The sequence below is a fragment of the Gavialis gangeticus genome, unplaced genomic scaffold (genome assembly GCF_001723915.1).
Source record: "Gavialis gangeticus isolate Ggan-Ray unplaced genomic scaffold, GavGan_comp1, whole genome shotgun sequence".
NCBI classification, from domain to species: domain Eukaryota; kingdom Metazoa; phylum Chordata; order Crocodylia; family Gavialidae; genus Gavialis; species Gavialis gangeticus.
The window spans coordinates 48,007,798-48,023,386 of NW_017729031.1; the positions used below are offsets into that span (position 1 = coordinate 48,007,798).

At 43.8% G+C, this 15,589-nt stretch overlaps 1 protein-coding gene across 1 annotated transcript in view; it reads right to left on the reverse strand.

The window, feature by feature from the left end:
• The window catches only part of COBLL1 (cordon-bleu WH2 repeat protein like 1), an 80,851-nt gene extending 66,872 nt beyond the window's left edge, over nucleotides 1–13,979 (reverse strand). Inside the window, exon 1 of the mRNA XM_019522717.1 lies at nucleotides 13,876–13,979. Within this exon, the coding sequence (XP_019378262.1) occupies nucleotides 13,876–13,964 (89 nt within the window). The 5' untranslated portion in view covers nucleotides 13,965–13,979. The remainder of the gene's footprint in view (nucleotides 1–13,875) is intronic.
• Nucleotides 13,980–15,589: the final 1,610 nt, after the last annotated feature.

Below are 15,589 nucleotides of genomic sequence, written 5' to 3' on the forward strand. Positions count from 1 at the left end.
AAAAAAATGGGAGAAAGAATAATAGAAAAGAAGAGTTAAACTGCATAGCAAGAACTCGTGTAGTCTACCCCTCTCCACCCACACTCAAAATAAGAGCATCCCTGTTTAAACCACCACCCCTTCAAGTTATTTACCTTGCTCTTAAAGCTTCCAATGATGGATATTTTCCCATGCCCTTTCCAAGAGTATGTTGCCATGTTTAACCACCCTGTTTGAAAGTTCTTCCTAAATTTCCCTAAGTGCAATTCAAGATCACTACTCCTTGTTCTGACCCTGGGTCCAGAGGAGAGTCTACCATTCTTTTTAATGCAGGAGATGAATCCAGACAAACCTGCATGTGTGGTATGCGGTGCCTCAGACATGTCTGCACACAGATGTGGGCATTCCCTGCACTGCTAATTTGCAGCATTGAGGGGTGGGGGGGAGGTTAACACCCAGACATCCTGCTGTCAAAAAAACCCGTGCTAGAAAAAAGCAGGGTGGCACACGTGGCGGCAGCGTGCACTGCCTGAAACTGGAGCCTTGCCAGCAGGAGCCATATTCCAGCTGCCAGCCAGCCAAGCTCTCTGCTGTCAGATCATCATTGTTGGAGACCTGGGAGGGCCCCAGGACCCCAGGTAAGGCTGCAGGGACCGGCTCAGGTGCTGGCCCCAGCCTCCTCTACCCCACCTGGGGCAACTCACCACATGCCAGAGCACATATGCACAGGCATGCCCCGGGGACAACAAGCAGTAGCACAACTATGTGCTGCTGCTATTTGTCCCCAGGAAAACTCATGGGCACACTCATCTGGAAGCACCCAGTGGTGCCAAACATACAACACACAGGCCGGATTCAGCTCACAGAACCTCTATCTGCCCACCAGACTACTAGAGGGTACTGGAAATTCAGCCCTTCGGCCCCATGGAGCATGGCCATCCGTGGTAAGATTAGTTCACTAAACCCGATGCTGCCCCCAGCCCCACCATGATGGCCATTGTGACACCCTTCATGCCCCAGGTTTGAATCCAGCCTGTGAGGAGCCCCATGGTCCAGATCTGGCCTGGGACCCCAAATGAAGTTGATGCCCCTGCTTTCTAACAATCTTAAAAATGTAAAGATTTATCAAATCCCCTCTACCCTTATCTTCCCCAGGTTAAATAATCCCAGTTTTTTCAATTTAACTTGCGCAACACAATTACTAGACCTCTAATATATTGTGCTATTCTTTGCTGGACTCTTTCCAATGTGTCCACTTCACGTTATATCAATGTGAGTAACATGTATGAATATTTCTCTCCTCTCCCCACAATCTTAAGTATATCTTCTGTAAGAGGCTTTAAAATAAATGAACAAATAAACAAAATATCCTATATTTGATATACTATGAAGTAAGAAATTACAACCCCAACCAAATATCTTTGCCAAATTCAGTAGCAAACTAAGATTGGTATGAATTTGACTTGAGATGTAAACTATGAATAACTGATTTGTATAAAACTCGCACTTCTCTGGCAAAGGTTAAGTTTAAAAAAAAAAGTTAGTTTTAGAAAAGAATCCCCCCTCCCCCAAACAAACAAAAAACAAACAAACAAACAAACAAACAAACAAACAATACCTGGTCACCACAGGCTAGCTACTTTGCTAGCCTAACATTTAAGCATCTAAATCAGATATCAGTCTTTTTTGGATAATACTTTAAAGGCACTGAAACAGTTCCAACCCACATCCAGCAGACTTTCTATAAGCAGAAAAATACTTCTATGCCAAAGGAAAGAAATTGCTCAGGAAATCTGACATTTTACCAAAAAGACGGCATAAAAACTTGAATGCTGAACTGAACAGGATAGAAATGTGACATTTCTAAATCAACAGAAAATAGTAAGTTTAGAAAACAACAAGAAAAGAAGAGAATTTAAAAAGGGTTACCATATAAAACCCATGTTGTTGTTTTTTTGCTTTATCTACTACAGGTACTCCTTTAAAAGCTAGGATGGAATTCTATTTGCTACTGAAAACAAAAACAGCTGCTGATACAGAGATACCAACACTAAAGTTTTTTAGGCATATGCATGCCCCAGATTAAATCAATTTACTGCTAAATGCAAGTCAAAAAACAAAAAGAAGTCAGTGTTGAATTACTTACAATGATCAAGCACAAAGTTGGAAAAAACCTTTAGCATACAGAGTTACATATACCTGCCCTGTAGGAGAAGGGGGAAAAAAAAAAAGAAGAGTACAAAGCTACTTACACTTAAGAACAAACAGCAAGGTCCACAGTAGTGTTGCAAAATAACACTATGTAACCACTAAATTCTACAAAACTTCACATGACTAATCTGTTTCTGAAAGTACTTAAAGTTTTGAGCGTCAGAACTCTAAAGCTAGGGAATTAACTGTTCACATTCACCATAAAACAAGGCAGTAATACAGATAGTTAAATTAAAACAAGATGAAGGTCTATAGTAAAAATGTATAACTTCTCTCTGTTCATGTATTTAAGAATGTATTTATATACAGGGGTAGCTGGGTTTGCCCCTTTTTTGTACGAAATTCAAAATGTGTGGAGCTAACTGTATTACTCTAGCTGAATTTAGTAAAAGGCAACATGCCATGGTTATTTTTGTACTGTATGAACAGTAAAAAGCAAAACAAACAAACAAAATCAAGCATGTGAATTATACTTTTAAGTAGAATTTTTGGTTCTTATGTAGGTCAAAAGAAGAAACTAGTGACAAATATAAAATGCATGTGCCACCAAGATAAATCCCACCATATACTTTTATACAATACAATGTGTCCAATTCTAACAATGCAGAAAAATACACCACTTCTTTCACTTTTTACCCATCTGTACTGGTGCCTCCTGGGTCTTGGGGGGCACCCAGGTTCCCCCACAACTAATTGCTGAGCCGGGGGCACAGGGGTGGGCCCCCCGCACACTCCCCGGCAGACCTGGAAGTGTCCCACTTCCGGGTTCGCCACTGAGCGTGTGGGCCCCTCCCCGTGCTCCTGTGGGATGCTCCATCCGCCCCAGCATCGCAGCATTCACGAGTTGCGGTGGTCCCTCGAGGTATGTAGAAAAAACATTTAAAGCTGTGTCTATGGCCAAACAGCTGATTCTCCAAATCAGCATTGACTCTTCAGCTTCAGCTGAACAGAATCAGGGACAGTGATCCGAATCAAATCACTGTCCCCAATTCAGGCCGAATCCAAATCGAATATGGTCTGCTTCACACACCCTTAATCACTGCACTACAGGGACTGGAACTTTATTTGATATCACTTAATCTTTGAGAACTAGAAAGAAAGAGAACAAAATCTGTTTAATAAGTGCCCCTGGCTTAAAATGTTTTTCTCTCACCAAGCAAGCTAATGTAATGGTCTTTTTCTGCTTGAGATCCATCTCAAAAGCTTCCAGATGTCATTAGCAACACCAATTAACCTGAAGTGTTCATTGGTTCGCTTTATAAAACTACAGCTTTCTTCCTATAGTTACACTTTAGGCTAAGGAGCAGTCTAGAACTGAGAAGGCATACTACAAGTCATAAAAGCAACATTAATGAAGCCATATGCACACACACAGCGAAACATAGGGCTGAAAGGGTACCTCTAGAGGTCATTTAGTCCAAGGGTTTGCAATCTTTTGCCAGCCTGTACTGCCCCCAGAGCTCAAGCTGCTTATGCTCTCCCTCACTGCGGGTATCCAGCCAATGTGCAGAAACAGCAAGTCAGGCATAAGAACTGCAGTGGAGGGCTGCTGAGGAGGGTGCTGTAGAGGGGAGGGGCAGCCCAGCACAGTTCTGGTGCTGTCCAATCCTCTGTGCCATCTCAGGCCAGGTCACCCATTCTTGGGCTGGATCTAACCTCTCTGCAGGACAGGCTGATCCCTAATCTAAGTCTACTGTCCTGCACTGAGGAAGATTACACAGCCACCTAAATCATCCTAGAAGAAAAATATAATTCGCAGCAAAGCTAATGTAAGTAACTTTCTCTCATCCAAGCCCCAGTAAATATGGAAAACCATTGATCACCACCCTCTCTATAATTACCATTTACGTAACTTGCAAACGGCAAATAAAAAAAAACAAACTGGTGAATATTAGTAGTGGAATTCCTTCAAAATAAACCTCAGATATAATTAGGAGACCAGTTTTAAAGTTAGAGTTATTTTTCCTTATTGACAATCACTGCATCTTCATGCCAGGTTACTAACAGAGTTGTTCAGAAGTGTTACAGAAGCCACATTTCAGTAACAGATTGACAACAAAACCCCCCCAGACTATCATCTTTTGGGCCAAATGCCTGTCATTAGTTCACATTCTCTCTCAATTTTTTCCCCAGGCCATACTTTTACTTCTTATATTTGCACTTTTTTTGGTGGCTCATTCTCTTCATTTTCACAGCTGAAAGTACATAACAGTTGAGACATTGACATATCCCATTACTATCCCTACTCCTAGCCCAGAAAGCCACCATCACTGAGCAGAAGGCCATGAGTGTCAAAAACATGTTGCTTAAGCTTGCAACACAGTACATCTGGGTCAAAGAAGTTCCACACATCTAATGCGAGAGCACAGAGCTGGTTAGCTGCGTTAATCTGAAGTCTGGAAGAAAGTTAGGCATTCTAGGCCCTGGGGGACATAACTTCTGTAGTACTACAGACTTTGCAGCACTACACAAAATACTACAGATGGCCACATATTAAAAGCCCTTGGTCTGGAGAACAACAAAGTTGCCAAAAATCAAGCTCTTCAACCAGGCAGAAGCAAGTAACTGCTTTTTTGTTCACTCTGGCCAAAGGCAAATCTGCTGGTGGGCCTTCCTTATCTGTTGGTCTTGCCACAGCAACAGCTGATCCAGATCAGGAATGCCTTGGAGCCCTTTAAAGTTCTTGGCTCTCAAACTACCCAAGAGATAAGAGCACTGGTTTTCATTCCCAAGCAGGCCTTGCCAGCACTGCAACAGCCCTGTCTTTTTTACCACTAGGCAACAACAAGGACTGCCTGCATTCTACCCCCCACAGCAGGGGTGACCCAACTGTTTTCCCCACTCAGCACTGCAGTCCTGTCCTCAGTTGCACTGGGTGGCAGGCAGCCTGCAAGCCTCACTGACATCTCACTGCTGCATAGACATCAGGGAAATAGCTACTCTTTTTCCCTCCCCTCCTGTTTTGGGGGAGAGGGAGGGGGGAAAAAGAGCAGAGCACAGAACTCTGGGATAATGGAAGGTCAAAGACAGGCGTCTCCAACCTTTTTAAGTAGGAGATCACTTTTTGAATTAAAGCAACCCAAGATCTACCATGCACTATTATCTGGGGGCACGCCACCCAGCAGGTAGATCTGTTGGGGCAGGGCAGTTTGAGGCCCCAGAGGTGAGGGAGAGGGTGGGGCACAGGCAGGAGCAGGGGCTGGGGGGGTATGGTGCCCTGGCCAGGCTGGGCCGTGGGACAAGTGGAGGCCCAGGGAAGGGCAGCTGCAGCAGCTGTGAGGGAGGGAATGTGGCTGGGGCAAGCCCTGCATAGCCAGGGTGGGACGTGGGATGGAGCCATAAGCAGCTCATCAAGGGGACATGTGAAGCGGAGCCACGCAGTCCAGGAGGGCATGGGGAAGGTGTGACCCCAGATCTGCAAGCAGGGCAGGGCAGGCTGGGGTGGTACCAGGCTCTTCCCAGTGCAGGTGTTGGCCTGGACTGTGCTCAGGCAGGCGGCAGCCACCCAAAAATTCGCTGTAGCCCCCCACAAACCTCCAACCCACCCCTCTCAGCGCAGCCGCCACCTGCCCCAAGCTCAGTGTGGCCCAGCCTCCAGGAGGAAGAGCCCAGCTCAGCATCCCAGCCCCAGTCTCCAGCAGCAACCCGCCCTCCTTCATGTGCAGATCCTGGGCACACAGCCTCCATGCCCTAGGGTGGGGAAGGGGCAGGGAGAGGGGAAGGCTGTACCGGGTTCTTCCCAGTTGGGGGGCTGGGCTATGGCAAATTTTCAGGTGGCTGCAGCCCCTCCTGTAGGCCCTCTCCCTGCGCTGCCGCCGCCTGGCCCAACCACAGCCCAAACGAACACCTCTGCCAGGAAGAACCCAGCACTGCCCTGGCTCCAGCTATCCCTGCATGCACATGGCCCCCATGCTGCATGCCCCCCCATCCCACCCATGGCCCCCAGACAAGCCGCTCGCTAGGGTGGCCATCATAGAGGGCATTCCAGTTTTCTGCTACTCTATTGATAAGAAACCCCAATGCCTTTATGTCCTCTATTTTTTTTCTCTTGAAGAGAAAAATAGAGGACATAAAGGCATTGGGGTTTCTTATCAATAGAGGACTGAGGACAGCCAGACTGTCCTCTATGATGGTCACCCTACTGCTCGCAGCTCCATCCTGCACCTAGCTGTGGCTGTTCAGGGCCTGCCCCTGCCCTGCCCCACTCCCTCCCTCACAGCTGCTGCAGCCACCCACGCTGCCCCATGTTTTGGGGGGGAGGGGGAAGCATGTGCTGGGCTTTGCATCCCACTGCTGGGCTAAGCTTCATTTCTCATCTAAATCAGTGACCTAAGAATCAAAGGGAAGCTGAGTGACAGCAACAGCAAGTCGATTGCTTTCACCAACCATCGCAAAGCTGGCAAATCAGCCAGCAATGCAGTAGTCCTTGACTTTAGGAAAGCTGACTTTCATAAGCTCAGGAGGCTTGCTCTTGAGGCCTGAGAGGCCATGATTTCACAGGGAGTAGAGTTCAGGATGAGTGGTTGCTCCTTAGGAAGTGATCCTAGAAGCACAAGAGGAGTCCATCCCAATCCGTAGGACAGGTAGTAAAATGGCTCAGCAACCCCCTTGGCTCAGAGAACTCATGGATCTCCTATGTCTAAAAAGAGAGGTGTATAAAGGATGGAAGACAGGAAACACCACTAAAGGAGGAGTATACTACATTGCTCCGCACCTGCAGGGAGTGAACTAGAAAAGCCAAGGCTGAAAATGAACTCCATCAGGCTACATGTATCAAGAGCAATAAAAAGTACTTCTTCAGATATGTGGGGAGTCTGAAGAAAAATAAGGGCAACATTGGACCCCTGCTAAGCCAGCTGGGGCAGCTGACTACTGACAACCAGGAAAAAGCCAATCTGCTTAATGATTACTTTGCGTCATTTTTTCACCAGTCCAAAAGGGACCACTCTGCCTAGCGTTATGCGGGATTGACCAGGGTGAGGATGAATATATGCCCACCATTGTCGTGGATCTTGTGAGGGAGCATCTTGAGAGGCTGGACCTCATAAAATCTGCTGGTCCAGATAGGTTGCACCCAAGAGTGCTAAATGAACTGGCAGACATCATAGCTCAGCCACTGGCGAGGATATTCGAGAACTCATGGCATTCAGGCAAAGTAACGATAGTTTGGAAGAGGGCCAGTGTGGTTCCCATCTTCAAAAAAGGGAGGAAAGGAGACCCAGGAAACTACAGGGTTTAACCTGTAACCCTAGTAAGATTTTGGAAAAAATTATCAAAAAAAACCCTATTCTTGACAAGCTAAGAGAAGACAACATTCTGAGGGACAGCCAACATGGCTTTGTTGTGGGTAGGTCTTGCTTGACCAATCCGATTTCCTTCTATGACCACGTGACATATCACCGGGACAAAAAGGGAAGACAAAAATGTCATACATTTGGACTTTAAAAAAAAGCCTTTGACCTGGTGTCCCATGATGTCCTTATTGAAAAATTGGGCAACTGAGGCCTTGGCTACTCCATAGTCCGATGGCTGGGAAACTGGCTCCGAGGTCAGACCCAGACGGTGGTAGTTGACGGAACCGAATCAATGTGACACTTGGTGACTAGTGGCATCCCCCAAGGCTCTGTTCTCGGACCTGTGCTCTTTAAAGTCTTCACAAACTATCTAGACTCTGGTGTCAAATGCAGACTAGCCAAGTTCGCTGATGACACCAAACTTTAGGGGAGAGTGTCCACACTTGACGATAGGCTGGTGATCCAGGCCAACCTTGATAGGCTTGCAAGGTGGGTGGATGAAAACCTGATAGCATTCAATATGGAGAAATGTAAGGTGTTCCACCTGGGAAATAACCCATATCATTTACAGGTTCAGCAATGATACACTCACTAGCACCATGACCAAAAAGAGACTTGGGGGTCATGACTGACCACAAGATGAATATGAGCCACCAATGTGATACCGAAGCTGGCAATGCGAATAAAAAAAAAAAACTCTGGCTTGCATCTACTGATGCATCTTGAGCAAGACCAAGGATGTCATCCTCCTGCTGTACTCTGCCTTGGTGAGGCCACAGCTGGAGTACTGATCCAGTTCTGGGCTCCACAATTTAGGAAGTACGTGAAGAAGCTTGAAAGAGTCCAGAGGAGAACCCTGTGCATGATCAGAGGGCACGATCACAGGGATCAGAACAGGCCTTGGCTGCGAGCTATAGGACTCTTCAGCCTGAAGAACCACAGGTTCCAGGGTGACATGGTGGCACATATGGGGTGTGCATCAGGATCTGGGGGAACACCTGTTCACCAGAGCACCCCAGGGAATGCCAAGAGCCAATGGTCACAAACTCCTGCAAGACCATTTTTGGCTGTACATAAGGAAAAAACTTACTGTCCAAGACCTCAAGGCCTGGAACAGACTCCCCCCAGAAAACCTACTCTAGACACCTTCAAGAAAAACATTTGAATGCTTATCTTGCTGGGATCCTTTGATCCTAGCTGACTTCCTGTCCCTCGGGCAGGGGGCTGGACCTGATGATCTTATGAGGCCCCTTCCAGCCCTAGTGTCTATGAAATCTATGAGTGGAGATTTTTTTTTTTTAAAACACATTGTACTACATACTAAGGGTGTTTATACACATGCTCTGGGGTGAGGGGATTCGCTTTAATTACAGCAGCTCCAAGAGCCTGAAGTGTCACATTTATCAGCATCCCCACACTGAAAAATAGCAGCAGGGGCGCTTTAACTATAGTTTGTCAAAAAATGCCAGTGGGGATGCCAGACATGATGCTGGAGTCTGCTGGAGCATGGTAATTACAACAGACTCAACTGAGTAATTACAGCATGCCAGAGCAGCCTCGCTGCACTGGCCCTAACTCCCAGCCCCATCAAGAGATACCTTCCTCAAAGGCTACTTCCAACTCCAGTGCATCAGGGAATCAGAACCCCTCTGCAACAAAGTAGTTGTGCTGAACACCTGCCACTTTATATGTTGCAACAACTTGAATCACTTTACCGATTCAACCAGGTATTAGAGACACCAGAGCAAAAAGTGGAAAAACAAATTCTAGACATTCTGGCCTAAGGGGAAAAGCTTCCTTCCTAGTCTTGAAAAAGGCAGGTACAGCAATCAACAGTGTCCAGAGCAGACTGGAAAAGCCCAGTCACAGATTCTATGTATGGGAGCTACTGATCTGAAGGCAAAAGTGGGCTCCATGTACTATTTTTTAAAATAAACAGGATAAAAACAAGCTTCCTCCATGGTGCACAGGAAACCAGTGGCTTACTCAAGCTCCCTTCTCTCCCAGCCAGTTTGCAAATCAAGTGATATTCCCCCCCCCCCCCAAGAGCACCATTAAAAATAAAAGGTGGGTAGGGGAAAAAGTCAAAATCCCTTGTCTGGTGTATTAAACCAGAAGTGCCACCCTCCTTCCCCAGTTTTGGGAGTGTGAGGTCCGCATTCTGTTGCATTAAAACCAGCATCATCTTCCAGGCAAAAAAGCAAATAGATGAGCACTTGCTTGTTTAAATAAATCCAGAATGTGCTGCACTTAAATCAGACATGATTCAACAAATCAGTGAATCTTCTGATGCAACTGAGATTTCATTCCTGCTTCAAGAAGTTGTTCAGTGTAATCTCTCAAGGCCTTTCTTACCAGCAACAGCAGCACTGCATACTTGACAGGAGCTAGACAATGTGACAAATATTTTCAAAACAAGTACCAAAAATGAGAGAAATTTAAATACAAATAAAGTTATAAATATGTTTACTTCTAATTACTTTAAAAGGTGGAGAAACTTTCAGAGAATGCATGCAAGTACAAACAGTACAAATATGGTAGAGTAATTTTTAGCAACTCAGGGGAAAGAAGAACTGGCAATATGGTTTTTAAATCATGTCAAAAAGACTTGGACTTACAATAACTCATATCTTAGTTATCCTTAGTACTTCCTCAAATAAGTGCAATTTTCCCTGACAACTAAAGAAAGAGGAAGATTGACTGTAGATATTTATTTATTTTTATAAAATCTCTCTCTATCAAAGACTGTACTACAAGTGAACCATGATTTGGATCCTTTGAAATCAAAAGAAACCTTAGCTCAGTTTAGAACGTGTTTACAATTTGGATTATAACATGGTATATAACCACTGTGCAAATCAAGACTGGCTAAGGATTCTTTCACAGAAAGTAGTCTAAGTGGAACATGTTGCCTCATGTTTTCCACAGAGAGTTTTGTTCCATCTTCACAAGCAGCTACAAAACTACCAAGTGGTATTAATTATTGGTATGATATTTGGTATCAAATAGTAACCAAGAAAAAGCTATACAGCATTTTAAGAAAAGGTAAGGGAAGAAACAAGTTTACAAGATTTAACAATGTGAGTTTTGGAACCTAATCAAAAAGGCAAAAAGTTCAGAAGACTCACATTTTTATTTTAGGTAACTTCTCTCTAGCTAACTTACTGAGCAACAGCTAAGGAACCCACCTCAGAGCAAGGAGCAAGTTGCTTGCAGTGCAGCCTCCTAATTACTAAGACTGATGGGATTCTTTCCACTGCTGCTTTCTGTCATAAAAAAGTAATGTAGAAAACTTCCTAATACTTTCTTGGTTACACTGAAGTTCCCCTTCGCCATCGCAGCAGCAGATTCTCAGAGCCCTGCTCCTTAACTAAGAATCTGAGCTGCAATCAGTAACGCCAATTTACACTGCATTATTGCATTAATCCTGGATCACAGGTGATCAAACAACAGGCCTAGCACCAATTCCCAGTTCAAGGAGCAACTAACCAGAGATGAAAGCAGAGAACAAACTTTCCTAGTTAGCCAGACAACATCCTCTTTACAAAATAGTCTTTATGCAGGCAATATGACCACAGCACATCTTTCAGACCAAACATTTACTTGCATAATAAGAAAACAAAGTTGGATAACTAAGTAATACATTGGTAGTTATAAAAACAAATAATTAAGTCAGCACAAACAAGTTGTTAAAAACAGCCATATAGACAGACAGCAAATAGAGTATCTAAACATTCAGCTCTGAAGTTTCAGTGTTTATATTCAGAAAGGCCATTTATATTCAGAAAGTAATATGCACACTGAACAAGTAGTCAAGTAATGTTATTTTTAGCCCATCTGGAAGTTAGCGGGCCAGTTAACTGAGACCAGTTAAGCATTTCAAAAACTATGCTCAAAGACAAAGCTTAAAATTAGTTCTTAGAAGTTGCCAGAGTATCCATCATCTACTTACTGGTCTGGTAGGTTAACCATTAGTGTATTTTACTCATGGTCCATATTTTGTAATTTAAAAAAAAAATGAAATACAAGTGTAGAATGTAAATGACTACTTTCTTTAAATCAAAATAAGATTTAAATAAAACAAAAATTCATAGTACTCAAGGTATCAAAGCATAACAGTAGCCTTTTACATAATAAATCACATGGTGCATTTTTTTTTTTTAAACACATGCTCAGGAAGGTGCAGGGAGTGCTTTAATTATTGAGCACTTAATTAAAATTGCCAGAGGTCATGTGTACCAGCATCCCCCCACACTGAAAAATGGCAGCAGGGCACTTTGAACTAAAGCTCATTGAACAAGCTTTAGTTCAAAGCGCCTTGCCACCCTTTTTCAGTTCAGGGATGCTAATATATGTGACAACAGTCTGCTGGAGCACATTTATTTCTGTGCTCCAGGAGACCCGATTAATCGAGTCTGCTCCAACATGCTGGATTTCCAGCATGGAGCCGGCTCCCTGTACAGGTACAAGAGCTCCTTAAATGTTATTTCCACAAGGACTGTTCCAAATTTCTCAAATATAAATAGACAGGTTTTCCTAGCATAGCAAGTACACAGATGTTATGAAACCACTTTGCCCCTGATCACATCAGATTAATAATTAAAAGATTCAAGAAATCAACTTTCTTTGGTACAAATATTTAACACTGAACTGAAGGCTACTCCTAAACAGATGCACTGCAGTTCATTTTAAATTTAAAAGCTAATTCCTGACTATTATCTGATATTTGACATGTTTTATTATATCAAAACACAGAATGATGAAACTTCCAGTACTGGCTTAAACACCACATTAGATTTACCTAAGCGCTAACTATATGATGTCAGATTGCATTGAATATTTAACTTCTGTAGTACAAACACATTTCTGAAAGTAATATGGATTAGACAAAAGGTAAGGCCATTAGCCCTCCAGCCCTTTAACTAGAATTATAATACTTAATAGCATGCTAGGAAGTGAGTATGGCAGGAAAAATCTTTTATCCAAAATATGTTATTCACCACAGCAGGACAATGTTGGCAATCAGCTAGGCTTATAAGCACACATGGTTGTACCTGGGTGCATCTACATGTACTTTAATGGGATAAAATAAAATGCTCTTGGGCGCAGCATTTACATGTACTCCCAGGGCCATGGCACTTTGAGCTGGGGTGAAGCAGCCCCAGGCTGTCAAGGGGCCCAGTCCAGGGTTATGGGTGGTGGCATCATGACCGGCTGGGGCATGAAGATGCTAAAATTCAGGGCTAGGTGGCAGGCACCTCATGCCCCAACCAGCCCCTTTCGCCATCTACACATGCGTTTTAGTGGATTAAATTACTCCACCGTAGGATAGTACTGTTCCCAACAGTACTATCCTTTGGTACAGTTAGTTAATTTACTGTGCCTTAATACCATTTCACATGCAGACTGTGATGCTTTACAGTGAAGCTAATTAGGCAATTCTGCCATAAATGCACCCTCTGTGTGCACTGTATTGATGTACAGAAAGAGCATTACATCTTCCTGCAGTGCTTTTAGTTTACACAAAATATTAACCCCAGTAACACTAAACTGTTTACCATCAATTGATTGCAAACTCTCATTTCAACATTTGGCAACATTCAGTCTGCTAATACTCAAGGTCTTGTACATAAGAGAGATGTGACTCTAAACTTCACTCCATGAAGCGAGTCTGTACTTTCTTGAACTTCCATTCATTCTCTCAACCCAATGTAAAAGTTAATCTGCTCATTTTCAAGACCCTGGATTTGTTTCACATTCACATCCATCTACTCCCTGCTGGCTCTCTTCATGCCAAAGTTTCTCTTTCTGTCACCATTAGAAAATTCCAGGCCTTTGATTTGACCTGCCTATCTGAAACTCTCCATTCAAGTTACCTCTACTTTCTTCAACCTTCAGTTTAATGTCATTTTGTATCAAAAAAGTCCCAACATCCCATACTAAGGGGAGAAAGGAGTCAGCAGCTACATTTGTGGCTGTCTAGATGGTGATGAAAGGAAACTGTTTAGTAGCATATGCTTTCTTCCTGAACAAGAGTTCCTGTATCCAAGAACCTTCTAACTCATCTGTAAAAGAGATCTAACATAAACAATACCATGTTAAAAACTGCATTGCCCTTACTTTACAATAGTGTACTATTACTAAATTAGTAACTAATTCACAAGCACAGTTTCAACTACCAAAAAGGTGCCTCTTGGGATTCTAACATTTAGTAAGGAGGCTCCAAGTATCCTGTAGTCTCATTAAATCTCTCTCCCAGTTACTACCGAATAAAAACAGTTTTAACTCTCACTTGAACACCAGAGAGCAACTGACATTCAGGCTATAGTTGAATTTTCCAAGTAACACTCCAGACAAGGCTTGAGAGTGACAGGATCTTTCATTTACATACCTCGCACTACAGAAACGAAGAGAGTTAAGTTGCTGTAATGCTGCTACAAATAAAGTCCTTGGCTGTCTGATAAATCTAATGAAAAACATTAGCTACAGGAGAATGCATGGTGCTAGGACTGAGGGAAGGCAAAGAAAGGACAGAATGTGAAATAAGCCGGACAGAACTCAAGAATGCCAGTCCCCCACCCACAACTTAATGGGAGGGGCTGCTGGTAACACCAACAGGGTCAAAACAGCATCCAGGAGGAATGGAGGAGACAAGAGCATATACATGGGCAGGGCAGGAACCACTCTGCCTCCCTTCAGGCACTCAAACACCCAGGCTAAAATGCAGACAGTCAAAAAGCCCAGGGCTGAATCAATGCAGTTTAGACTTAACCTGTGAAAACTGTATAGACTGAACTGATAAGCAAGTGAACAAACATTCACTTTGATTCCAGAATTGCAGTCATATGTCTGCAGTGGCCCAGGCCAGAATCTGGGGTGCAGTAGACTACACTTTCCTGCTGCCTGGAGCACACGGCTTGGGCCAAGGCTAGGCTGGACACCCTGTGAGGGGGGGAGTCCCCCAGTCCCGGGATGCTGGGGGACTGCAAACTAACTGGAATATGGAGAGGATATGGGACAGAAGTTCAATAAACTGTTTTAACCTAAATCAGTTAAGTCTGAAACTACATCCATCCAGGTTTACCTTTAATCAATTTCAGCCATTCTGAAAGTGGGTTATGTGCACTGAGCTTTCGTTGTGGTACAGATTTGAACCAGGTTTCTAGTCACTTATACCAGTTTGTGTGCGATTCTCTGTCCCTAGCCCCACTAGTTGGGTTTATGGAAGGGATAGGAGAGCAGGGGGAGAGTAGGTTAACTGGCTCCTGTGCTACCACCCATTCCTAGTCTATTTAAGCTCTATTCCGAATTTTCGAAGACCTCTTCCTGTTCAAAGGCCCAAGAATATCACAGAGCAAAAGTATATCAACAGAAAATATGCAGAAGACAGTGTAAGCAGGAGCCCTGTGCAGATAGATGCTAAAAAGGACAGCTCCTAGAGGTAAATGGGAGTCAATATTCCACCAGTAAACTTTGCACTTCTGGGAAATAAGGAAAAGCAAGGTTCCTGTGTCAACAACAGTCAGAAGTGAACCCAGTCCTAGGGGTGGGGCACTGGATACAACTCAAAATTATGAGCTGCATGGCAGGAGTCCTGTCATCCCAAGTTAAGAAGTGCCTGATATATGAAAACGTATGTGTGCATGATGCCCCTCTCCCAGGGGCACCAATTAACAACACTGTACCCAATGGCTTGAACCTATTGCTTATAGGTGTACATTAGTGCTGCCTGATCTAAGGGACAAGGCGAGACAGATTGAATGGGAAAACTATTAGATAAAAAAAGTTAGAGAAAGTGAAGGGAGAAGGGGAGAACAATAGAAAGATAATGAATGGGACAAAATCTGTATAGATCAGCTAATTGCATGCAGACACAAAGCTGATTAAGGAAATAGATTTGTTCAGTATCTCTTGGGAAGGGGCTCAACAAAATCCCAAAGCACTCATCTTTCCTATCAAAAGGTGTGGGTTCCTGCCTTTTATTAAGGGCAAATAATCTTATATTTATGCATCAGCTTCATAGAGTAAAGATCCATTTTGAGCCACCATGTGCACACAAGATCACTAATCTTGAAATCACATTTCCCACTCCTCAAACTGAGAGA